General features: G+C 40.6%; 1 protein-coding gene across 5 annotated transcripts in view; it reads left to right on the top strand.

Annotated features, from left to right (window-relative positions):
* The window catches only part of LYST (lysosomal trafficking regulator), a 149838-nt gene that overhangs the window by 90944 nt on the left and 32324 nt on the right, over positions 1 to 26570 (top strand). For 3 of the 5 annotated variants that reach the window (XM_037037321.1, XM_037037319.1, XM_037037320.1), the window contains exons 29-41: positions 683 to 844; positions 1734 to 1925; positions 4171 to 4346; positions 6025 to 6231; positions 13080 to 13256; positions 13752 to 13828; positions 13965 to 14153; positions 17997 to 18142; positions 18229 to 18325; positions 19237 to 19298; positions 20671 to 20726; positions 22940 to 23092; positions 25845 to 26089. In XM_037037321.1, coding sequence (XP_036893216.1) covers positions 683 to 844; positions 1734 to 1925; positions 4171 to 4346; positions 6025 to 6231; positions 13080 to 13256; positions 13752 to 13828; positions 13965 to 14153; positions 17997 to 18142; positions 18229 to 18325; positions 19237 to 19298; positions 20671 to 20726; positions 22940 to 23092; positions 25845 to 26089 — 1939 coding nt within the window. The remainder of the gene's footprint in view (positions 1 to 682; positions 845 to 1733; positions 1926 to 4170; positions 4347 to 6024; positions 6232 to 13079; positions 13257 to 13751; positions 13829 to 13964; positions 14154 to 17996; positions 18143 to 18228; positions 18326 to 19236; positions 19299 to 20670; positions 20727 to 22939; positions 23093 to 25844; positions 26090 to 26570) is intronic. The other 2 variants (XM_037037323.1, XM_037037322.1) reach the window with 1 other exon arrangement.

Raw genomic sequence — 26570 nt, 5'->3', positions numbered from 1 at the left:
TTTATTGAGCATTAGCCATGTACCAGTTATCATTTTGTCTGCTTTTATGGAACTTATATTTTCCTGGAGAAAATGATCAACAAACCTGTAAATAAGTATATTTAATATAGTGTCAGCTAGTGAAAAATGTCTGCCTGTGGGTAAGGCTCTTTTTTCTTCCTAATTCATGCTTTACATATGAGGAAACTGAGGCTTAGGAAAAGTGTACTTAGGGCTGCATCAGCGCAGGGTCGCCTCAGAGCACGAGGGCGAAGCCCCCACTTTGCGGAGTGCATGGCCCTGCACGAGGCTCCGCCCTCCCCGTTCACTGTGTGGCCACGCTGTGAACCATGGACACTGGCTGCTCACCCAGATGGAAGCGGTTGGAGAAATGGACACTGGGGAGAATCTGCTTAAACTAAGGACATAGTCTGAAGTATTATTCTTGAATATATCATGGATATGAAATTTTTCTTTTTATTTGCTTGATTTTTTTGTCTCAAAGGTGACTCTACCCACCAAAGTGTATTAACTGATTAAAAATATTGATTACCTAAAATAGTGGACAATCTGAAATGCTATTAAAATATTTAAATATCTTTCAGGATGAGTCATTAAAATGTCATATTTTAATTATATGTAAGTAATCTTTATAGAGACTACTTATGGAAATTGATACATGTTTTCATAATCTAAAACAAAGGTTCAATTCCAATGAAGGGTTCCACTGCTTCTCACCTACCGAGACACCATTTTCGGTCCTATGGTCAACTCCCGATGCCCTTTTCCTTCAGCGAGCTCCGTCAAGACTCGTTCCCCCCATTTCCTCCTGGATCCACTCCCTGTGTGGTACCTCTCGGAGCAGGTGCAGTAACGGTGCTGAGTGCCGACTCTACCTGTTCAATCTGAGGAAACATTTCTCGGGAAGTGCTTGTGTAGGATTAAATCACAAGTGATGCATGTGCAGCAAGTCATTTATTAGCGAATCACCGGAATGTTATTCACCTTTCTGATCTCCTCACCTTCATTTGACTGATTTCCACTATGTCACTGTATGCACTTCTCAGAACTATTTCATAAAACTCAATTATACAGAAATGGTAATGTTCTTACTGAAACCCAATGTGCTTTAAAAATCCATGGATGCCCTGACCGGTGTGGCTCAGTTGGTTGGACATTGTCTGGAAAAGCATAAGGTCACAGGTTCAATACCGGTCAGGGCACATGCCTGGGTTGCGGTTTCGCGCCCATTTGGGGCGCTTATGAGAGGCAGTCAATTGATGTTTTTCTCTCACAGTGATGTTTCTCTCCTTCTGTTTCTCCCTCTCTTCCCCTCTCTCTAAAAATAAATAAATAATATCTTTAATAAAAAATAAAATAAAAATTTATTGATTATTTTGTAATACAAGGAACTGCAACAGTATTTGAAAATATTTTGTCAAAACATTCTGAACTAGAAGGGTACTACTACTAATGTACCCTTCTAATTCTTGGAGTTTTTCTGGAGACTCAAATTTTGCCAAATAGTAGCCATCCTCCTAAACCATTTTTATTTAGGACTTTGAGATCAAAATTACTATTGTACTTGTTCAAAGAGGGAGAAACATCACTTTCTCTTAATAATTCTCTTTCCTTTGTGTAAATTAACTTTGTGTTAAATTCTTTTCATGTTCTAATGATCAAAAGCTTGCAGCAAAAATAGTTTCCTTGATCTTGTTAACTCTGGCATTTGACACTTTAACTTATATTTGAAGGTCCTTGGAAGTTTCCCCTTGCTCAAACCGACTCCCTCCTAATGAAAATGCGTTCGGTGGCGAGTGACGAACTTCACGTGATGATGCAGCGGAGGATGAGCCAGGAGAACCCCGTCCAGGCGACCGAAGCGGAGCTGGCCCAGAGACTGCAGCGGCTCACCATTCTGGCCGTTAACAGGGTCATTCATCAAGGTAAGACTAGAGAACAGTGTGTCACTGCCCAGGTTTTGCATCAAAAGGAAAGTAATTTACGAAGGAACCGAATAGGTTTCCATACTATTAAAATAATAGTCTTGAATAAAGTCCATTTTTCAATGTGTTAAATGCTGGCCTAGATTGACTTTTTAAAGTTTTTTTTAAGACACCCCTTCCAATGGATGCCTGAAACCACGGGTAGTACTGAACCCCTTATATACTGTTTTTTCCTTTATATACGTTCTTCTCATTTAAAGGAAGCACTTTCCAGCTTCTCTTTGGCACAGCCGAATTGCCAGTATCACTACTCTTGCGCTTTGGGGCCATGATTAAGTAAAATAAGGGTGACTTGGACACAAGCACTATGATACCACAACACTCAACCTGATAGTCAAGGTAGCTGCAGACTGGCTGACAGCCAGGGAGCATCTGCAGTGTTGATATCCGGATGCGGGGATGGTTCACATCCCAGGGTGGGTAGTGGGAGATTTCAGCACACTACTCACAACAGTGTGCAATTTAAAACTTGTGGCTTGGGCTGGTGTGGCTCAGTGGATTGGCTGCTGGCCTGTGAACCAAAGGGGTCACTGGTTCAATTCCCAGTCAGGGCACATGCCTGGGTTGCAGGTCAGGTCCCCAGTAGAGGGCGCTTGGGAGGCAACCACACATTGATGTTTCTCTCCCTCCCTTCCCTTCTCTCTAAAAAATAAATAAATAAAATATTTTTAAAATTTATGAATTGTTTATTTCTGCAGTTTTACATAAAATATTTTTACATGTCAGTTATGGATAACTAAAATTGTGGAAAGTGAAACCACAGGTAAGGTGTGACCATTGTAATCATATTAATAGATTCATGTGTAGTAGCTGAGAATTATTACAGAGATCTCACATATGCTTTATCCAGTTCCCCCCAATGGATTATGGAGCATCACTGCCAACATCACTACCAGGATATTACAGAGCCGAGAAACAGAGCGCTCCGTCACCACAAGGACTCCTTATGTTGCCTTTTTGTAGTCACACGCACCCTCTCCCCGCCCCACCCCTCCATAGTCACTGGCAGCCTCTAGTCTGTTCTTTCCTACATTTTCGTCATTTCAGAAATGTTACATAAATGGAACTGTACAGAATGTAGCCTTGGCTGTTCTCACTCAGCATAGTTTTTTAGAGCTGGCCTAGTAGAGACATTGGTTTGTTTTTTTCAAGTAGTGTCCCACAGTGTGGACACGGCACGATTTGGTTAGCCCTGCACCTGTTGAAAGACTATCTGGTCTGTTTCCCGTTTGGAGCTGGTACAAATAAAGCTGCTGTCACACAGGTGTGGGCTTCTGTGTGAACGTAGTCTACATTTCCCCAGGATAAACACCCAGGAGTGTGGCTGTCGGGTGGTGTGGTAGTGTGTGTTCTCTTCTGGTTGAGAAACTGCCAGGCTTCCCCAGAGTGACTGTGTAATTTCATATGTATGAGTGGTCTGGTTTTTTTCAGTCCTTGTATGTATTTGGATGGTCACTGTTGTTAACTGTAGCCATTCTGATATGTATAGTAATATCACATTTATACTTCTATAGTAGCTAATGATTTATAGATTTATATATAAAATGTAATATCTAGAGCAACCACTAAAAAGCTATGCAAAAAATACTCAAAAAGCACTATAGATAAGTCAAAATGGAATTCTAAGAAATGTCCAAATAACCCCTAGAAGGCAGGAAAAAGAAAACAGTACTTGTTAATCATTAGAAAAATAATAGAACCGAGATTTTTTTAAACCTCTCTATATTCGGGACCCCAGAGCTCAGGCTAGACCTTGCACTTGAACTACGGGCACCGCTCGCGCAGCACATAGTGGGGCCACACTGCACACACTGGGGCCATGCAGCAGAGAGGCAGCTCAGCTCGCCCGCCTGCTGCCGATGCCACACGGGCCTTACGGGCCGCACAGGCCAATCGTTCAGTGTGTGCGAGAACCTCATGGCTTCGTAATTTCACAGTTTAATTCACCTTCATTAGTGAGATAAATCTTTAATTTAGAATTGCATGGTTTACATACGTTTAAATTTCTACACTGTTTTAAGTAAGATCACTCCCCTCTAGTACATTCTACAGCTAATGCACTCCTGCACATTAATATTGTGACAGCTGACTTAGAAATTACACAGAGTATTTTTACCAGCATCATTACACTTGGAATGGCTAGGTATCAGTGGTTTGACTAATTTTTATTCTTTTTTTAATTCAGAGTTTAATCCGGACATTGTTGACATTTTGAGCACTCCAGAAAATGCCACTCAAAGCAAGAGCACAGTTTCCCAGACTGAGACTGAAGGAAATACTCATCATGAGCGTACTTCTGTTTCCAATCCATTTCAGAAAGAAATATTCACGTACCTGGTAGACGTATTTAAAGTGTCTATTGTGAGTAAATTAACTAAATGGGGAATGTTCATTCACACAAAAGCAGTAGAAGTTTTCTGTCTGTATTTAATGTTTTGAAACATTAGATGTTTTTTCTCTCTATGAGAGAGAAAACTCCCTCGCAGAGTCGTCTGACACTCGGACAACTTGAGTTTTTAATAGTGGAGTAGTACTGCTGAGTCCCCCTTCCCGAACCCACTCACTGGGTGCAGCGTTGGCTTTACGTCCGTGGCCCGAAAGCCACTTTCTGATACGGTAGAGCCGGAGGTGGCAGAAGATAGGTGGGCTTTAACCAGTTCCGTGGAGGTTTAAATTAATAGCCTGTTTTCAAAGTACTTTATCGGTACCTATCTTAAATGATTATTATTATGAATTACTATGAAGTTTAGATCTTGGTTTAAATGTGTCCGACTCCTTCAGAATTATACAAAGAATGTGGGCACGTGTCAGGCTCCATTCATCAGTGACTCACTTGGGTTTCTGCGAGTCACCTACAGTGACCACAGGGAACGAATGGGTCAGCGCAACCCACAGATACCAGAGGCCGATCAAACTCCAGCCCAGCTCACAATCATGCTTCTGCCGGGCTCTACATCGCAACTAGGTCTTGGTGTCTGAAGGTTCCACTAGAACTGAGCCATTCAGTTCACATGGGGCCCTTAGGACCAGAAGAAATGAGAGAGCAATTCCAAAACTCAGACTGAACTCCGAAGTGGGCCTTTACAGGGAATGTGATCGGGACTGGGTTAGCCTCATGGGACCAAGCTGAAGAGGCCTCTTTGGTCCCTATTGGTGGGAGGTGCAGGGGGTCAGTTTATATGCAGTCCTTACTTTTGAGCATTACACTCAATATTTCAGTACTAATTCGAGTCTTTATAATAAATCCTTTCTCTTTTGTATTGCAAAAATCAGTGGGACCCTACCTACCATTGTTCTCTGGTGGTTCTTTTTCTTTTTTTATTTAAAATTTCCAAGTCCTACATAGCTTTATAAGTCCTTTAGGACTTTAGTGTCTTCATCCTTCTCTCCTTTTTTAAACTTAGTAAAATATACATAGCATAAAATGTACTATTTGAACCATTTTTAAGAGTACAATTCGGCAGCGTTCAGTACATTCGCACCTTTGTGCGACCATCAGCACCATCCGTGTCCAGGACCTTGCACCCTCCTAAACGGAAGCTCTGTGTTGACTGAACACTAATTCCCGTCCCCCTCCTCCAGGCCTGTGGCCTCTGTTCTACTTTCTGTCCTCTATGAAATTTGCCTTTCTAGGTACTTCACATAAGTTATTATATAATACATATTTCATGCAACATGGGCCTTTTGTGTGTGGCCTATTTCACTTAGCATAATGTTTTCAGTTCATCCCTGTTCAAGCATGTGTGGTTACTGCGGTCCTTTTTAAGGCTGAGTGACGCCCCGTTCTGTGTATAGACCACGTTCTGTTTACTCGTTCATCAGTGCACATTTGGATTGTTCCCGCCTTATGGCTATTTTGAACAAAGGTGTACGTCCATCTCTTAAACACCGTTTGTATGGTTGTCTACGTCTTTCTGATGTACACTATCTTTAAAGAGCAAGGATAGAACATGTTCCGTGATCTTCTTTAGGTCTGTGTTGAGGTTAGTATATTATTCCTTCAAAAGTCTGATCTAGTTCATTTCTGCTTTGGTGTCAGGGTTCAAGTAAAACCGGCAGTTCCAGGCAGCAGTGGATGAAGATCATATGGTCTGGTAAGGAAACCTTCCGAAAGCAGCTGGGGAGCCTGCTCGCGCACATTTTGTCACCCGCCCACCCTTCCCATCAGAGAAAGCAGATATTTGAGATAGTTCGTGAACCAAATTATCAGGAAATACTACGAGACTGCCTCAGCCCATCTCTGCAAGTAAGAATCTCAGTGTTTTATACATAAAAACTATTGGTGAAACATCAAATTGTACAAAACAAGAACTGGAATCAAATTGTATTTTCATGTCAAACATTGTATATATCACCCGGGTCTTTCTTCAGATGCTCTTCACCCGTCTCAGTTTGACCAGTTTATGCCCCATTCTTTTCCGGTACTTAAATGAAGGTCTGTTAAGACCTTCATTATGTTAACAGACCTTCATTTATGTTAAGTCCTTACAGGGTCATTTATAGCTTATTACTGAGTCTTAAAGCTTTTTCTCTAAGAACTGTTTGGAACCTTTTTTAAAGCATTATATTTATTATCCATGAAATATCTATAGTGAATAGTTCAAACAGCTGTACATATGACATGTTTTTAAAATATTTACAGAAAAGTTAGAAAAAAGATGGATTAGAAAAAAATATGATTTATAATGATCAAAACCAAAATACCTTTAAAATTTTCAGACTGAAAAGTTAGAAAAAAGTAAGTTAGAAAAAATATTGAGTATTTATAATGATCAAAACCAAAATACCTTTAAAAATTTCAGACCGTATAATAAATCCTATCACTTCAAGAATGACAGTGGGAGAGTTTAAATGGTTATGACTGTGTTAGAGAGCTATTTAGCAGTTTCTTATATATTAAACACGTTAACCTGTGACCCTAAAATTCCATCTTTAGATGTTTACCAAAGAGAAATTAAAATATATGCCTGTAAAAAGACTTGTTCAAAAATATGCATGGTAGTCTTTTCACTAATAGCAAAATACTGGAAAGAACCCAGAAGTCTATCAACAAGAGAGGGTACGAGCAAATTGTGTTGCATTTGTGCAGTAGAGTTTATACAGCCAGACTGCTGATACACCTGCCATTGTGGAAGGAGCTCTAAACATTGCACTGGCTAAGGGACAGCCAAACACAAGAGAGTTCAAGAGCAGGTGAAAGCGAGACCCAGTGAGTGAGACACGGTGATAGACGGTTGCCTCTGTGAGGAGGGGGCAGTGAGAAGGGGAACTGATTGGGAAGGAGCCTCACGAAACCTTTCCGGGGAGACGAAGATGTTGCATGTGGTTACGTGGGTACACACGGTTGTCGAAACTCATAGAAATGAATGAACCCTTAATATCTGTGTGCTCACTGTATATAAATGATGCCCCTATTAGTAAAGTAAGAGATGAGATACAGGGTTTGGCAGAAGTAAGGCCTGCTTCAGTGTGGCTGGTAGGGTAATATGGGTGTAAAAATTTATAGTTTTAATTTGAACATTTCACCTAAAATGCCACATGGTATGCTTGAGTGTGATATTGTTGTTACAGAATTGCATGCTTGTTATTTTGTAATAAAACACTGTGTAATAAAACACTGTGTAATAAAAAAGGGGCATTGTTTGTGCTGGACCCTGTGAAAGATAGGAAAAGTATCCCTTTTAATCCCTGGGAAACCCAGATGTATCATATTAGGAACCAAAAGGTTATAGCTTCAAAGTAACTTGTAGGTGCTCTTTCCGATATCAAGACTGTCTCAAGTGCACGAGGGGCGTTGTCTTCCCCTCCCGAGGCAGAAGGGCATCCAGGCCCCTGGTTTCCTTCCCTGGAGAATGTGGAGTGGTCTTTCCCATCAGCAGAGGAGCCGCCCGTCCAAACCAGCCCTAGTTACCAGTCCTGTTTCCTCGTGTCAGCAGCCTTCCTCCTCTGCCTCCCTTCTGTCAGCGTGCCCGCACCAACTCAGTCCTAAACACTGGGACTCTGGCCGATGGTTTCTTCTCTCCTGAATCCACTTCATCGCAGGGAAAGGGCTTTGTTTAGCTACCTCTCTCTCTCTCTGTCTCTCTCTGTTGTTCACCCACCCTCTGTATTCAGGCTTCTACCCCTTATGCTCTGGTCACTACGATAACCTCTGCACTCAAGACCAAATTACTGTACCTTATTTTTTAGAGTTTATTATGGAAATTTTCAAATATACATACCTTAAAGTTGAGAGAAATCAAAAAGAACCCCACATGACCATTACCCAGCTTCAATTTTTCTTTCTTCCTTTGCATAATTTTGAAACAGATATCAGGTATCAAATCATATTACTTGTAAATACTTCAGAATGTATCTCTAACCAATAAGGACTTTTTAAAAACATCATGCACAGTAATATTAATAATTCCTTATTATCATATAATATTCGATCAGCATTTAAATTTTCCCATATTTCTTATAATTAAAAAAGTATTGACTTGAGAGAGAGAAACAAACATTGATTCGTTCCACTTGTTCATGCATTTGTTAGTTGGTTCTTGTATGTGCCCTGACCAGGGATCAAACCCACAACCCTGGTGCGTAGGGATGATGCTCTAACCAACTGAGCTACCTGGCCAGGATATTTTATAACTTTTTAATAGTTTGCTTATTTCTGGAACCAAACAGAAATTGCATTTGTTGGGTGTGTGCTAAATATTTTTAATCTGTGGCAGTTACCCTCCCCAACTATTTTTTTGATGTTACTCATTTGTTGATAAAACTGGGTCATTTATTCTGTAGAATTTCCCAAGTTCTGGATTTGGCCGATTATGTCCTTATGGCTGTATATTCAGAGCCTTGATTAGATTCCATTTCTTGGCTTCATATTTGTTTTTGTGTTTTTTTCTTTTCTTAAAGAATATTTACTAGGGGTGAGTTTTCCATTACATCAGAGCAGGAGCCAGAGAATGTCCAGTTGCCCTGCTTTTCGAGATGGCTGTCAGCCGGATCCATCCATTACAAAGTTCACCCTCAACCTATAACCTGATGGTTTTAGTGGCCATTGATGATAGTTGCTGAGATCCACTTTTCATTAGGAGTTGCAGAGCTGTGATTTCTCTAAGTTTCTCATCCCCCCAGGAGCTATCAGCTGTGATTCATCTGTAGGAAAGAATATTCCCTTCTCAACTATTTGGCTGTCCTAAAATATGGTCTCTACAGGGAAGGCAAGATAAATACTTATTTACCTTATTTATTAATTTTTAGAATAAGGAATTGGTGCCCTAGCAATGTTTAATTTTTGTATTTGTTTTTATTTTTGAGGTATCATTATGAACTCAGGTGTTTTCTTAAAAATTTTATAAATAGTTTCAAACTGCTGTAGTTATTGTTCTGTTTGATATTTAAATGAACACCACTGTAGATTCAAGTTGTTAGGTTCTGTTAACACGGCCATTTAATTTTGAACACGTTGATGAGATTAAATTCCTTGTTCTGGAACAGACGAATGTCCCACACTCATCCTGTGTTTATTCTTCCCAACCCGAAACCGAAGTTTTCCTCAAAAAGCCCCTATTTTCCTGGCTGGTATAGCTCAGTGGATTGAGTGCAAGCTGTGAACCAAAGGGTTTTGCAAGTTCGATTCACAGTCAGGGTACATGCCTGGGTTGTGGGCCAGGTCCCCAGTGGGGGCCACATGAGAGGCAACCACTCATTGATGTTTCTGTCTCTCTTTCTCCCTCCCTTCCCCTCTGTCTAAAAATAAAAATAAAAAAATTGTAAAAAGCCCCTATTTTCTTTTAATGAAATAATAGTACTTAACGACCACAAATCCAGGGACTAGGTACATTCACTTATATTAGGTTATCATTTCTTGTTCGCCTTTTTATTGGGAAAAGCTGGGAAATACGTATCTTTTTAGAAAAAAATCATAAATTCATACCGATACTTCACTTTTTCTTAGATTTTATACTTTGTATTTCTTTTTATTAACATTGATAATCTTCCTAATGGCATTAGCGTACTGATTTGCTTTATCTTTCTGTATCTATATCTATTTTCAAAATAAGATGACCAACCGTATTACTAATGACAAGCCCATTGAATGCAGCTTGAGACTTCTTGTGATTCCTAGAATAGCATTATGGATTTACCATGAAAATACTGCATTATAAAAGCTCTTAAAATAACTTTTATTTGGTTATGCCACAAACTTCAATAATTAGATTTTTAAAATTTGTTTTCTGTTGTTAAGGATTCCATTGGGTTTAACTTCATTTTTAATTATGTAAAAATGTCTACATGGATCCAAAGTCAAAGTTGTGGAAATACCGTATTAGGAGGGGTTCTGGCTTTTATCTCTAGACCCTCCCCCCATTCTTTCCCTTTCTCTGTATGTCACCGTCTGTATTTGCTCTGTAGTGCTGTGGGCCACGTGAGCCGTTCTGTACACAAATGCACACACACACACACACACACACACACACGTGTCTGTTATCTCCTCCACTTCTCAGCACAAAGATAGTGAGTTGTACATACTCTTCTGTACTTTCTTCAACTAACAGTATGTCCTAGAGGTCATCCACAGCAGTATTAATATATAGACTTTTGGGGGGGTAGCTGCCTACAGTCAGTATCCATTTGTAATGTGCGTGATTTTTCAAGCCCTAGGTTTCTCTGCTACAGCTTGAGCCAGCTTAACTCTCCAGTGTGTGACGCCGCCTCTTTTGAAGAGCGTTTAATCTGTGCTACACCCTCCTCACAGCTTGTGTATTCATTCCTGCTGACAACGCTGCGTAATGCACGTGTCCTTACAGACCGAAAGCCTCTCTCTTCCCCTGTGTCTGTCCACCTGCCTTCCACCCGTTCACCCACGCACCCAGCTCACTTTGCCCATCCTTCAGAAGCTTCCTCAGAATTCTTTCTTCCTAGATACTTTAATGGAAACTTGTCTTTTTACATATTCTAGCATTTTATTATTTTCTGAGGATTTGTGTTTAATAGATTTCATTCCTTAAAACAATCTTTTGAGCCCTGACTGGTGTGGCTCAGTTGATTGGGCATCATCTCACAAAGCAAAAGGTCACTGGTTTGATTCCCAGTTAGGGCACATGCCCGAGTTGTGGGTTTGATCCCCAGTTGGGGCATGTCAAGAGGCAACTGATGGATGTTTCTCTCTCACAGCCATGTTTTTCTCCCTCTCTTTCTCCCTCCTTCCTCTCTCTCTAAAAATAAATAAATATTGTTATTTTTTTTTAATTAGCCTTTTGAGAACTGAAAACAAGACTCTTTTTTGTTTGTTTTTATCAATCTTCAGTCACAGGAACTATAATTAGTAACTGATTGATCAGAGGATGTTAAAATGAGTTATCAGAAACAACTTCAGTCTCTAAATCATCTGTTATGCGGATATTCAGAGTGAATAAAAACATTTCTGATAGTTTTTCAAGATAATTTTAGAGTGTCCCTGAATACTAAAATGGAAATATTTTTACGGTTATATTAAGAGCCTTGCCTTCAGGGCACATGTGAAAATATCCCAGTCACTTACCACTTCTCTTTATTTGCCAACTCTTAGGGCCTTTTACTCACAGAGCATCTGTTCAGTTTTCTCTTTCGGTCGGATAGCGGCTGTCTCCTGACTCTTTCAAAATGTTGCATCAAAATGAGCTTTGCTATTTTCATCATGCATATGTTCATCTTATGCTTTTAGGAAATGGCATGATGTGATTCAGCATGTTAATGTAAATATCACCCAAAATGTAACAGTTTCCAAATCCCATTTGTTAACATTTAATACTATTCACAGTTTAAAATGTCATAAAGCCAAATACAGTGGTATTTGTATTAATACAAATTTTTAAGAAGTAAAATTATGCATGTTTAACTTGTTGGCAGAATTCATGTGTCAATAATGCATAGTGTGCACATAATAATTGGGTATAACTTCTAGAACATAGAAGGGCCACCTAAAAAATCATGAGTCAAAGCTTGGTGGAGGTTCGTGTTACGGAGAATGGTTGTTATTTGCCCTAGGTAACAGCACTCTAGTTTTAGTCATAAGTTCCGTTCATAAAAGACTGGCCTAAACCAACCCTTCTCTGGGCGTTCCCAAGTGCTCGGGTCTCCCTGGTTTTAGAGTTCTCCCTAGGAGCACTGAATCTTATAAGCTCATCCAAAGACAGCTTTTTGTTGGGGAATTTTCACCGCCTTCTCTTCTACCAAGCAGAAGTCAGAGGAGAGAGAATAAACAAGGATAACTCCCTTATCTCAAGACTTAAAGGAAAGTTCCCATTCCAGTTAAATTTTTCTATGAGAAAAACTAAGAATGATTTTCCCTTATTTCAGTCTTATTTCCTGTATTTCTTTAGCTAATCCTCTCCAGCATTCTTTTCCCAAGAGCCTGCTTGCTAGCCTTTCTTTTCCTTCTTTTCTTCCCTCCCTTCCTCTCTTTCTTCCTTTTTTTACCTTTGACAATGAAAATTTTCAAGCATACTAAGAAAAATAGAATAATGTAATGAATACCATATAACTGTCATATAGACTTAATAATTGCTAATATTTTTATCGTATTGGCATCATTTCTTCTTCCTCTGAAATATTTTATTTTTATTATTTTTTTTAGAAAAATTTTTTAAGATTTTATTTATTTATCTTTAGAGGGGAAGAGAAGAAGAGAGGGAGAGAAATATCAATGTATGGTTGCCTCTTGGGGGTCCCCTGCTGGGAACTGGCCTGCAACCCAGGCATATACTCTGACTGGGAATCAAACCACAATCGTGTGGTTCGCAGGCCTGCGCTCAAATCCACTGAGCTACACCGGCCAGGGCTGAAATATTTTAAAATAAATTATAGAAATTACAGTTTTTTCAAAAGGCATTTTCTTATATAGCCATAACAAACCTTATACCCAGCAAAATTAGTGTACTTACGAATATCCAATATATAATCAAATATTTTCAGTTGCCTCTGGAGTGTCTTTTTTTAGCTCATTTATTCAAACCAGATCTAACCAAATAAATTTAGCAATGTAATTTAACTACTGTTAAATAATTTGAATGTAAGAAATAAAAATTCCTTATGACTGAAAAAATGTGTTACTTTGTTTCAAAGCATGGAGCCAAGTTAGTTTTGTATTTGTCCGAGTTGATACATAATCACCAAGATGAACTGACTCAGGAGGAACTAGACACAGCAGAAGAGCTTATGAATGCTTTAAAGTTATGTGGCCACAAGTGCATCCCTCCCAGTGCAGCAACAAAACCAGAGCTTCTTAGAATGATCAAAGAGGTAAGCTGGTGAAACAATTTTCTCAAGAGATCCCATTGACCATAATGAATGTTTCAAGGCTTGTTTTTTATTACAGAGTATCGTTGATGATGAATTTGAAATAATTTTTCCTGCCTATTTCTTTTTTACTTTGAGAGAGCAAACAGGCTTATTTGAGGAATGTTTTATCTTTGGTCGTCCTTATGTGTTATCAGTAGCTTTCAGTGAGGCAAAGATTTTTACAGGGACAAGCAAGTGGAAAAACCAACCTTGAGTTAGGGGTTCTTTCATGAAAGAGCAAAATGAGGGAGCAGGCACCTATGCAAGCCCACCAGGTTTGGCAACTCTGGTTAACGGTTCTATCCTAAGTCCTGTGACCCAAATTATATGGAAACAAAGGGGAATTATAGCATTATTTAAGTGGTTGTGTTAATATTCTGGCCTCCTGGGGATAATATTTTTTCCTCATGATAAATAACAAGTTTTATATACTACATTACTATTTAAATCTTTTAGGAACAAAAGAAATATGAAACTGAAGAAGGTGTGACTAAAGCAACCTGGCATAACACAGTTAATAATAATCAACAAAGGTAGGATTGTATGAATTGTAAAGCCATGTCTTTTAGGTTGCCATTAGCTTTCACGTATACCTTAGTTTTTAAGGGTCATGTTTTGATACACATTTCATGTTCCACATGTGCTTAACTTATGCACAATCTCATTTAGTCTCTTCCAGCGTCTCGATTCAAAGTCAAAGGATATCTCTAAGATAGCTGCAGATATCACCCAGGCAGTGTCTTTCTCCCAGGGAATTGAGAGGAAGAAGGTGATCCAGCACATCAGAGGGATGTATAAAGTCGATCTGAGCGCCAGCCGGCACTGGCAGGAGCTCAGTCAACAGCTGACACATGACAGGTGAGCGGAGTGTGGGCTGTCGGGGGGCCTTGCACGTGTGTTTCATGTGTTCATGTTGAAGACTAGTTTCATTCCACAGAGCTAGAACGTGATTCCATTAGTTTAAAATTTTTAAATCATTTGTGATTTATTTCATCTTGAAGAGTAATGTATGAGAGTGTCTTTTATTAAACTCTCGAATAGGATAAAAATGCAGAGAGGCCTTATTTACTCTTCCAGTAAGTACAAAATATATATTGCCTTTGATTTTAAAACATGATCTTTGCAAAAGAATTGAGAAATCACTGAAACAGGGTAGTTGGGAAGCAGATATTTTTCTAGCTAAGTCCTTAAGGGTACTTAAAAGATACTTCAAAGATAATGAAGAGAAAAATTAGAGTATTATTCTCTAAATTTGGATAGCTGATTAGATTATTTTTAAGTTTGTTTTTCAGTTATGGTTGACATACAATATTATACTAGTTTCATGTGTAGAACAGAGTGATTAGACACACATGTAACTTACCAGATAGTCACCTTCGTTGGTCTAGCACCCACCCGGCGCCATACATATTACGACAGTGTCACTGACCCCATTCCCTGTGCTGTGCTTTACATCCCTGTGAGTATTTTAAAACGGCCAGTTTGTGCTTTGTAATCCCTTTCACCTTTTTGGATCATTCCCCCTAGGACCCCCTCATCTGGCAACTATCAGTTTGTTCTCTTCATGAGTTTCTTCCTGTTTTGTTTTTTACATTCCCCATATAAGTGAAATTATACAGTGTTTGTCTCTCTGACTTATTTCACTTAGCATAATACCCTCTAGGTTCATCCATATTGTTGCAAATGATGAGATTTCTTTTTTTATGACTGAGTAATATTCTATTGTATACATGCACCACATATTCACTCATCTATCGATGGGCACATAAGTGGCTATTATGTGTAACGCTGCAATGAATATAGGGGTTCATATATCTTTTTGAATTAGTGTATTGAATTTCCTCAGGTAAATACCCAGATGTGAAATTGCTGGGTCATAAGGTAGTTTTATTTTTAATTTTTTGAGATTCCACCATACTATTTTCCACAGTGGCTGTGCCAATTTACAGTCCCGCCCACAATGCACAAGGGTTCCCTTTTCTTCTCTTCCTTGCCAACACTTGTTTTTTGTTGATTTATTGATTATAGCCATTCTGACCGATGTGAGGTGATATCTCATTGTGATTTTCATTTGCATTTCCATGACAATGAGTGATGTTGAGCATCTTCTTTTCACGTATCTGTTGACCATAAGATAAGTGATTAGTATATCCTTGAGGTGCTAAAAATCACTACATGTTATAATCTAAAGCAAATTCCAGGTGAATGGAAGAATTTTAAAGTAGAAGAAAAGTTTATAAAGTAGAAGATAATTTATAAAGTAGGAGAATAGGATATTTATCAATTCTTTGATGGAGAAATAACTTTTTAAGATCGGACACAATAGAAACTACAAAGAAAAGATGGATGGATTTGACTTTGTTTCCAGTGTAATGAACAACTATAAGAACAGTAAAACATCAAAATTTATTTTCAGCAAATATATCAGTTAATATTTTATCATTTTAAAGTTCATAAAGATTTGAAAGTAAAATATTAAGATCCCCAAAATTTGAATGAGCAAAAGACATGAATACACTCTTTTTGTGTCTGAAATTATTTAATTTATTGATTTAATATTGTTATTTTTATTTTTTGTTTTTTAAAATGTATAATTTAAAAAATTTTTAATATATTTTATTATGCTATTACAGCTGTCCCATTTTTTCTCCCCTGTATTCCCCTCTGCCCTGTGCCCCCCTCCCACAGTCATTCCTGCACCTCAGTTCTTGTCCTTGGGTCATACACATCAGTTCTTTGGCTTCTCCATTTCCCATGCTATTCTTAACCTCCCCTGTCTATTTTGTACCCACCATTTATGCTTTTTATTCCCTAACCTTTCCCTGCAGGCATCCCCCACTTCTCCCGCTGATAACCCTCCATGTGATCTCCATTTCTGTGATTCTGTTCCTGTTCTAGTTTGTTTAGTTTTGGTTTTGTTTTTTAATTTTAGGTTCAGTTGTTGATAGTTGTGAGTTTATTGCCATTTTACTATTCCTGGTTTTGATTTCCTTCTTTCCCTTTAACATTCCATATAATAAGGGCTTGGTAATGATGAACTCCTTGAACTTGACCTTATCTGAGAAGCACTTTATCTGCCCTTCCATTCTAAATGAAAGCTTTGCTGGATACAGCAATCTTGGGTGTAGGTCTTTGCCTTTCATGACTTGGAATACTTCTTTCTAGCCCCTTCTTGCCTGTAAGGTCTCTTTTGGGAAATCAGCTGACAGTCTGATGGGAACTCCTTTGTAGGTGACTGTCTCCTTTTCTCTTGTTGCTTTTAAGATTCTCTCCTTATCTTTAATCTTGGGTAATATAATTATGATGTGCCTTGGTGTGTGCTTCCTTGGGTCCAACTTCTTTGGGACTCTCTGGGCTTCCTGGACTTCCTGGAAGTCTTTTTCCTTTACCAGATTGGGAAAGTTCTCTTTCACTGTTTTTTCAAATTTTCAATTTCTCACTCTTCCTCTCCTCCTTCCTGCACCCCTATGATTCAGATGTTGGTATGTTTAAAGTTGTCCCAGAGGTTCCTAAGTCTGTCCTCATTTTTTTAATTCTTGTGTCTTCATTCTGTTCTGATTAAATGTTTATTTCTTCCTTCTCCAAACCATTGAATGAGTCCTGGTTTCCTTCCTGTCACTGTTGGTTCCCTCTACATTTTCCTTTATTTTACTTTTCATAACCACTTCTTCCTCTATTTTGTGACCATACTCAGCCATTTCTGTGAGCATCTTGATTAGCAGTTTTTGAATAGTGCATCTGATGGGTTGGCTATCTCTTTGTTCCTTAGTTCTATTTTTTCTGAAGCTGTGATGTGTTCTTTTATTTGGGCCATACTTTTTTGTCTGGGTGCACCTGTTACATAGTAAGGGGTGGAGTTTTAGGTATTCGCCAGGGTGAGGTAACCCGTGTTGCTGCATCGTGACACTGTATGTGGGGAGAGAGGGCTGAGAGGGAACAATGCTGCTTGCTCAGCTCTCCTCTGGCTTTCAGTCACTTCCCCCACTACCCACAATCAAATTGGGCCCTTCGGGTGCTGATTCCCATGTGGGTGGGTTTGTGTACATTCTAGGACCCTGTGGGTCTCTCTAATGAGCCCTCCTGTAAGGCTGGGAGTGTCTTTCACCAAATCCCCCCCAGATTCTTTCAGTCAGAGGGTCTGAGGCTTTATTTCCCTGCACTGGAGCCCTGGGTTTGGCAGTTTGTCTCACTCCCCAGTTGTTGCTCCCGGTTTATTCTCAGGCAAATGTGGGACCACCTGCTTCACCAGCTGACGCCTCAACTGCTTGGTCAGCTGCCACCAGGTCACCACCTTGCCATGAGTCCTCTCCACCCTAGCTGCCTGTCTCTAGCCCTCCTACTGGTCTGAATGAATAGTTCTTTAACTCCTTGGTTTTAGGACTTCATACAGTTCAATAGTCTGGCAGTTCAGGTTGCTTTTTGTTTTTAAATTTGTAGTTGTTCTTCTTTTGATTGTGTAAGGAAGCAAAGCATATCTACCTATGGCTCTATCTTGGCTGGAAGTCCTAATGTCTTATGTTATTCTTTTGTACTATGTATCTGTATTCCCTAGTCTAATTATATGAATAGTTGGATTTTTTCTTTCCCTTCTTTTTTAGTTGAATAGATAAGTTTTGATTTATTCAATTTATACGATGATTTTTTTAAGCTTACAGGTACTTCACATTGACCCATAAAACATTCTTTTCTCTTGACCTGCAGAGCAGTCTGGTATGACCCCATGTACTATCCAACCTCCTGGCAGTTGGATCCAACAGAAGGGCCAAATCGAGAGAGGAGGCGCCTGCAGAGATGTTACTTAACTATTCCAAACAAGTATCTCCTTAGGGACAGACAGAAGTCCGAAGGTAATAGTGGCTTTTTGACTCAGCATATTAATAGAGCAGATAACTGGTCGTTAGGTAAAGATAATATGTGCTTTTTTCCTCAACAGATGTGGTCAAGCCACCACTTTCTTACCTCTTCGAAGACAAAACTCATTCTTCTTTCTCTTCTACTGTGAAAGACAAAGCTGCAAGTGAGTCTATAAGGTAACTTTGAACCAGTAAGACGCTTTCTTTTTTGTTGAAGGAGTTAAAGATTTTTGTAGTCTGTTGTAACACTTCCGTACTATTAGTTTTGGACAATGCAGTGTGGTTTTAGGAAAGGTGCTACACATGGCCCAAGAGAGGACAAGGTTGAATGGTCCGAATCCAAAAGGAAAAGGCACTATGGATCGGAAGGAGCCCTTGGACTTCAGTCACGTGCTCCGGCCCATGTTTGCATGCGTGTTTCTGCAGCGAGCCGTGAGCTGTGGGGTGCAGACTGCACTGCTGGCGGCGCCCGTAGGCGGTCAGGGCAGTGCTGAAAGGACCAGATCCTGGGCCTGCTCTCATTAGCTTTCTGGTCTTGGGCAAGTTCCTTACCTCTCTGCGTCAGCTCCCTCACCTCTTGTTGCAGGAGGAAGATGGTAACACCCAATGTATCGTAGAATTGCTGAGTAGTAAACAGGTCAATTATTACCCTGCCCATTTTATAGATGAAAAACTGAGACTCAAGGAATAGAAACAACTTGACCAAAGAGTAGAAGAACTTCCTGACTCTGAACCCCCTACTCCTAGAAACTGGTCTTCTTTTACGTGTTTGAAGTGTCGGAGGCATGTTCCAATGTTTGCTTATTTACTGGAAAATATAAAATATTGAAGTTTCTTTCTCAGTAACTGAGTCCTGTATTCTGCATACAGGGTATAGGGATTATTAGCTTTTTCTAAAAGTTTTAGTCATTTTCCCCCTACTAGAATGTTAAAGAATGAGATAATATTTTTATGTGGGTTTTGACAAGACATGGTGTGTTTCAAACTCATCTGCTTTGCTGGAATCTTTCACTAGATACAGTAAAGCTTATACTTTCTAAAATTGTTCAAAACATTTAATCATAGTAATTTTAAATATGTTTTGACAGAGTGAATCGAAGATGTATCAGCGTTGCACCATCTAGAGAGACAGCTGGTGAACTGTTATTAGGTAGGTCACACTCCGAAGAGTTTTACACGTGTTTACCGCATCTTACTGTGTTCTGGGTGATTTAGAGCATCATTTTGGCACACTGGCATTCAGTGAGATGAACTTTCTCTAACACCACATATGTTATTCTGCCGCAACGTTATGTGTAGTGCATTGACTCATAAATGTGAAGAAATGACAGTCTTGTCCCTGAGAAGCATATGACTAGCATTGTAATTTTTATAAAGTTGACTTTCTTCCTGAGTATACATTTTATATTTAGTCATTCCTTTTATTATGTATCAATTTTTAAAGAGTTATTATTAATAGTATTATTTTATGCCTGCTGTGTTAACAGATATGCCTGTGCCGTATATCTACCTTGAGTTGCATAATTTATAGTCTCTATTGTACTTCTGAGAGAAAGACCATGCTTGTTACTGCACAGAGACCTGTGTAGTCACATTAGGTGAGAAGTATTTTCCTCAAGATATGAAGGAATGAAGTGGTACCAGTTTGTCTCTTTTCCTTTAAAGAGCCAGCTCATGTGCTGTAGGCCGGTTGTCCTCAAAGTGTGGTCCCCGAATCAGGAAGAGCAGCCGCAGCATCACATCGGACTTCTTAGAAATGCACTTTCTCGGGCCCCAGCCCCAACCAGCTGAATCTGAAACTCTGGGGTGGATCCCAGCCATAAGCCTTTTGATGAGCCCTCGAATGGGAGCCTCTTTGCCCCCGAGGCCCAACGTGCACAGCTCCGAGGGTGCTGGGACGGCAGCCCCTGTGGGCCAGCCAGGCCAGCGCTCGAAGGAGACCGGCCTGCAGTGCAGGGCCCAGGCCGTTCCTACCACTGAGATACACGATGTAGGGACACGTCTCATCAACTGCCTATGAAGCAGGAAAACAGATGATCTTTGCTGACAGATGACCTTTGAAGCCATTTCTGCCTTACCGAGTGTTTAAGTCAGCAAAGTAATTAAGAATTCCTCTTTTGCTAGGAAATTTGGTCTACACCTTGACTTCAGTTAATGTGTCATGAAATAAAGCAAGATAATATGCTGGCAACATAAGAATACTGGCGATAATAAATGGCCAACCTTTTTTAGCACTGAGTGCCAGGCACTATTAATACGCATTTAGCATATGGCCTAATTCCCCCAGTAACCCTGTGAAATAGAGTCCTCTTCTCCCCTTCTTTTTGGAAGGAAACTAAGACACGGAGGTAGAGCAGCTTGCCTGAGATCTCACAGGTGATTCAAAAATAGGTCTCGAGTGTCAGGAACTGTTTCTGGGTGATGGCATTTGAATTCAGGCCACTGATTGCAAAGGACATGCTTGTAACCATATCAGGTAATAGTGCGTACATTTTTAACTCACATACAGCTATATTCTGCAGGTAAATGTGGAATGTATTTTGTGGAAGATAATGCTTCTGATACAGTTGAAAGTTCGGTGAGTAGAAGCTTAAGTTTGCACTAATTAAATTCACACAAATTCCCAAGATGTGTAAATTCAGCATTACCATAAAGCAGGCAGAACTTTTAGAGCTCATTTATTGTGACTTAATGTGTAGATTTACCTGAATTTCAAGCATCCTTTTAAAAGATCTTTCTAACAAGAAGACCATGCCGTCGCTGCTGGGGCATGGCCTGAGTCTCAGCCGTTGGTTTTCGAGGCTAGTTCTCAGTCGCTCCTGTCATTTCAGCATTGCCCCTGTTCCTCATCATTCCCCTCAGTAGCGACAAGTGACGACTCCTGCCATTCCCAGTTCACTACCCAGTATGCTTGCCTTCAAAAAGTTAGGGAAGCATTACGTAATTGAATAACGTAAGTTATCTCAGTAGTCACACAGGTTAGTAATCATAGTTTTCACTCTTCTGGAAATACTGATATTCAGAAAATAACGAAAAGGTTCAATATACATTTTTATTGTAAAGATTTTTATTCATTTGAATTAGCATGTATTTCATTAAAGTGTTGTTTTGAAATCCTTGTAGGAGAAATAAGGCTTTTTGTTTCTGAAAAGTTCTAAAGCTAGAAATTCCTAAGGCTATACTAAATAAGATTACGTATGGTTTCATGGTGAATACATACTTGATTCAAAGAAATTAATGAGAGAGAATATAAAATTTAGTAGTAAAACAACTAATGTAAAAATTCATAAGAATATTTAATATAGCCCCCCAAATGAGTAGGCGTCCTTTTGTGATTTAATAGCAATTACCACAGCATTTATACAAGTAAAAATAGAGTTATGTTGTTTTTTACAGAAGTGTCTTTTTAACATCTAAGAAATTCAATGGTTGATCCAAAGATAACTTTTCCTTCTTTAAACCTCTCCTAAAAATACCCTTTTCTTTTAGTGGATTGAAGGCCCCTTCCTTGCTCTGTACTTGTGTAGCATCTGTCCTCATTCATGCGACCCTGCTGTCTGGCATCTCAGACGTGTGCCCGGTGTCTGTGCCCCCTTCCCCTTACAGGGGTGTGTCTCCTGCGCAGCCCTCAAAGACCGCCTCTGCAGGGGCTCAGTGAATGTCTGCTGAATTGACCACATGTAGAATGTTGGAGCTGAACAAGTAGAATTTGGTTTTAAGTATAGAAAAATTGCATTTTCATTGAGACATTTTATTGTATGTGTGATATATTTCCTGACTTGACTTTTTTTATTGTTGTTTAGTTACAGTTTGCCCCATTTTTCCCCCATTGCTCTCCTGCCCTGCCCACCCCACCTCTCCTTCGTTCAGTCCTCCCCACTCCTCATTGTCCTTGTCCGTGGGTCCTTTACACATGTTCCTTGACCCTTCCCCTTCTTACCCCCGTTATCCCCTTCCCCTGTGGTCAGTGTCGGAGTGTTCTTTATCAGCTGGGACCCAGTATAATAGTAAAACACACACAGAGCCGGCCGGAGTGTCACTTCCTCCTTACTGCTGGTTTCAAATTCCTCTTTTCTTGTCACTCCTGTGTGACAAGACCTCATTTTGCTTACTTTTCTTGCAAACTCATGTATACTTGTAAAAGAGTATGTTCTTAGTAGAAGAAATCAGTCTGAACAGGCTACATACTGTATGATTCTAACTCTATGACCTGGGAAAGGGAAACTGGAGACAGTGAAACGGTCAGCGTCGCCAGGAGCTGGGGGGCAGTAAACCAACGAATGGGCCCCAGAGGGTCCCTCAGGCAGGAAGACTATTCTGTGACACCGTCCTGGTGGGTGCATGTCATTGTACATTTGTCAGGACCCATAGAATGTATGCACCAAGTCTGAGCCCTAATGTAAACTGTGGGCCTTAGTCAGGAGTAAGGCATCACCGTTAGTTCGTTATTTGTAAGGCGCACCACACCAATGCAAGATGTTAGCAACAGGGAGACCAGGTGGGGAGAGGAGACACGTGGGACTCTAATTTTCTTAAACCTAAAACTGCCCTGAAAGATAGAGTCTATTACAAAATAAAAATGAAGTCTATTAACTAAAAAACACTCCTAAATTTTGTTTAGCACTTTAAAGTGGGTAGTAATGGGAAGATTTTCAGAGAATCTCACCTGTCATTTTGCCACGAAAGGAAGCCTTTCTGTTGCATTCTGATATTTTTTTCAAAATCTAAAATTAAAATGATTACTAATATTTCATGTAAAGCAAATACTTGCGTCTACTTCCTCTGTCCCAGAGCCCTCAGGGAGAATTGGAACCAGCATCATTTTCCTGGACATACGAAGAAATCAAAGAAGTTCACAAGCGTTGGTGGCAGCTGAGAGACAATGCTGTGGAAATCTTCCTGACCAACGGCAGGACACTGCTGTTGGCCTTCGATAACACCAAGGTAACCGGGCTTTGTGACCTGTGCTTCCCGGAGCTTACGGCACCAGGGTACCTGCATTCACATGGCTCAAGTGAGGGCTTACCTGATCTGAACTTGCACTCACTGTTTCCAAAGTCAAATCAAAATTGCCTTATTTCTCAGTCCTAACTCAAGTAAACCCTTGGTTGTATTAGGATTACTTTTGTTCTCCAAAACTTAAATTGTGGTTCCCCAGAGAACCTGCATCTGTGAAAAGTGGATGAATGAATGCATAACTAGCCTGAAAGAAGTAGTTTAAACTTGATGGTAGATTCCGCTTTTGACAGACCCCGTCTCGTCACCCACACCCCTTCAGCTGCTGCTGGTGCGCTCTCCTTTCTGGAGAGCCTCTCCAACAGAGCTGTGCGCTTGCCCCTCCAGGCCCTCCTTGGTCCTCCGTGGAGTGGCTCCAGGCACATTTTCTTCTCACTGCTCCACTGAGCCCTCAGCTTGGGTCCCCAGGGACCTCCTCATGCTCCGTAGTCCTCATCTTCCTGGACCCGCCCGCAGCACCGACACAGCGGTTTTTCTCTCTCCCTGGAAACAGACCTTCCTCGCTGGGCTTCTGGGTTACCACTGTCTTCATTCCCCTTTTGCCTCACCAGCCTGCCCTCTTAAGTCTGGCCTGCAGACACTGCGTTTGGGTGTCTCAGGGAGTGTTCCTGAGGCCCCTTCTCCTCTCATCCAGTCTGGTGGCTTTGAATACTCTCCGTAGTCTGTTTACCATTGGACCTGTCCCCAAACCTCTCCCCTAAACACCACACTCAAGTATCCCGCTCCATACTCGGCACCTCCATGTGGAAGGCTAATAGGCATCTCAAGTTTAACATGCACAGATCTGAACTTGAATCTTCCCCCCAAATCTCTGCAGCTTCCTCATCTCAGTAAATAGCAACTCCAGTCTTTCTGCTTGCCCAGAACCTTAGGATTATCCCAGACTTCCCCTACCCCCATCCCCCACATCTAGTCCATCAGTAAATTTTCAGATTACGTCCAGAGTCTGACGAACCTCTTCCACTGCTGCCATCCTGGTCCGAGCCCCCGATACCTCTCACCAAAATCGTCCCACTAGCCCCCTAATGGGCTTCCCTGCTTGCATACTCACCCTTCTTTCAGACCATTCTCAACACAGCGCCCGAGACAGCTTGGATCATGCCCTTTAATGAGTCCCTGTGTCACAGGTAAAGCTAGAGTCCTTTCATGGACTACGAAGTGTTGACTAATCTGGCACCTTGTTGACTCTCTGACCTTACTTTCTACCGTTCTATCCCTGTCTCTCTCCTCCCTCCACGCTGACTTTTGAACGGAGTCAAAACGGAGTCTGACTTTGTCACTTTCCTCCACTCTTGAACGGAGCAGGCACTCTGACAGTGGAGCCTTTGCAGGTACTGCTCCCTTCAGTGCTGCCAGGGATGTTTCCCTCCTAGGAACCCGCAGGACCCACTCCCGTACTTTAGTCAGGCTTCCTGATCAGATGGCTCCTCCTCAGAGAGACCTCCCCTGGCTGCTCTAATAAAATAGCAACCCGTTCTCACTTCCTCAGCTCCTGTAGTCTGCTCTGTTTTTCTTTCTAGGACTTAAGAGTGTATAACATTGTCTCCCTGGTAGTATGTGAGGACTTTGTTTGGCTCAGTGCTGCCGCGCCTTGAACACGCTGGCATGCAGGTGCTCAGCAAACAGTTGTCGAGTGAGTGAATGCTCCCTTTTTCTTGCAGAGTTTGGTTCGCAATTTGTCCTAAATTCTCTTCTATCAGCCTTAGCTTCAGCAGTGGATGTGGACAATCTTCATATTTAGACTATATGTTTAAGTTTTGCTTTTGATTTTGCTTTGGGGTTTGCTTGGGGTTTTTTTATTGCTTTGAACCTGTTTTTTCAATTGTGGGGAAAATGCATAACATAAAATTTACAGTCCTAGGCATTTTTAAGCATATAGTTTGGTGTAGTTAAATTCGCATTTTTTTCTGAACAGCTCTCCAGGCCAGGTTCTTAAACGCTCTGTGATCTTGCCTGTTTCATGACCTTAGCTTATCCTTCTCATTCACTTTTAGAACCATCTCTGAGTGTCCACATCTGTCTCTTCTTCCTAAGCCTGAAGCTTACACACAAACTTGACTTTCGCAAAGGCCTGATTTTTTCCCATTTACTAGTCATCATCATGTCGTTGCTTTAGAGGTCAGAGTACCATGTGTCTGTGACGGTACGCTTGTGAGTCTTTTCACTCAGTTGTGAAAACCAAGTATTCCCTTTGCATGGGCTATTTTATTCCATTCCCATGAAATAAACAGTGTTGCGCCCACACTGCAGGTGTGGTAGCTGCAGCACACAGGGTTGGAGCAGGCAAACAGACCAGGTCTGTCTCGTTCAGGAAACCATGCTCTTGCTATGACACCATACTGCTTTTGTTTAGAGGACGACTCTGCTTTTTCCTTCACTGAAATTTTCTTCTAAAGATCTGTATATAGGTGAGTTTTCTGCGCAAACTTTCTCTCAGTTTCCCCTTAGAAGACCCTCCAGAAGCACAGAACAGCAGTCGGGAGCCCAGGCTTCGGAGAAAGGCCGCACTTGGGTCTCAGCTCTCTCCTAGTTCATCTCATGAGATGACCTCCACTAGATCATCTTAATGACCTTGGAGGATGAGATTAGTGCTCTGCCTGTAGTATCCTGGAGTCTTTGGAGGAAAGTGTCACTAAGCCTAAGAATCAAATCCGATTGTTTTCTTTCTCTGCCCTTGTAGGTCCGGGATGATGTGTACCACAGTATACTGACCAATAACCTCCCTAACCTTCTGGAATATGGCAACATCACTGCCCTGACAAACTTATGGTATACTGGGCAAATTACTAATTTTGAGTATCTGACGCACTTAAACAAACATGCCGGCCGGTCCTTCAATGATCTCATGCAGTATCCCGTGTTCCCGTTCATACTGGCTGACTACGTTAGCGAGACCCTTGACCTCAGTGATCCGTCTGTCTACAGGTAACAAAAACTTCATTCCCTTTTGGCTTTGTCAACATGCTGTGTTTATTTCATTAAGTCTTTATCATGAATATTTTCTGTCTGCACAAAATGAATCAAAGTGAAATGAACCGCCATGGGTCCATCCCCCCACCTCAACAGTTATGAAGATGTTTGCCAAACTTGCATCATCTTTTTTTTCTTTTTATTTAAGACAAATGACAGATACCTTGTTATGTCAACTACTATGTTCTTCAGTACATAGCTCCTAGGGAAAAGAAAATTTTCTTTCTTTTTTTCTTTCTTAAATCCTCATTCAAGCATATATTTATTGATTTTAGTTAGAGAGGAGGTGGGGAGAGAGAGAAACATCGATGTGAGAGAGAAATATCAGCTGATTGCCTCCCATACATGCCTCAACCAGGTATCGAACCTGCAAAATAGGTGTGTGCCATGACCAAGGATTGAACCCACAAGCTTTTGCTGTATGGGATGGTGCTCC

This window comes from Sturnira hondurensis, unplaced genomic scaffold, assembly GCF_014824575.4.
Source record: "Sturnira hondurensis isolate 20B ecotype Veracruz unplaced genomic scaffold, ASM1482457v3 Scaffold0022977, whole genome shotgun sequence".
Taxonomy (NCBI): domain Eukaryota; kingdom Metazoa; phylum Chordata; class Mammalia; order Chiroptera; family Phyllostomidae; genus Sturnira; species Sturnira hondurensis.
This window is presented reverse-complemented; position numbering and strand designations above follow the sequence as displayed.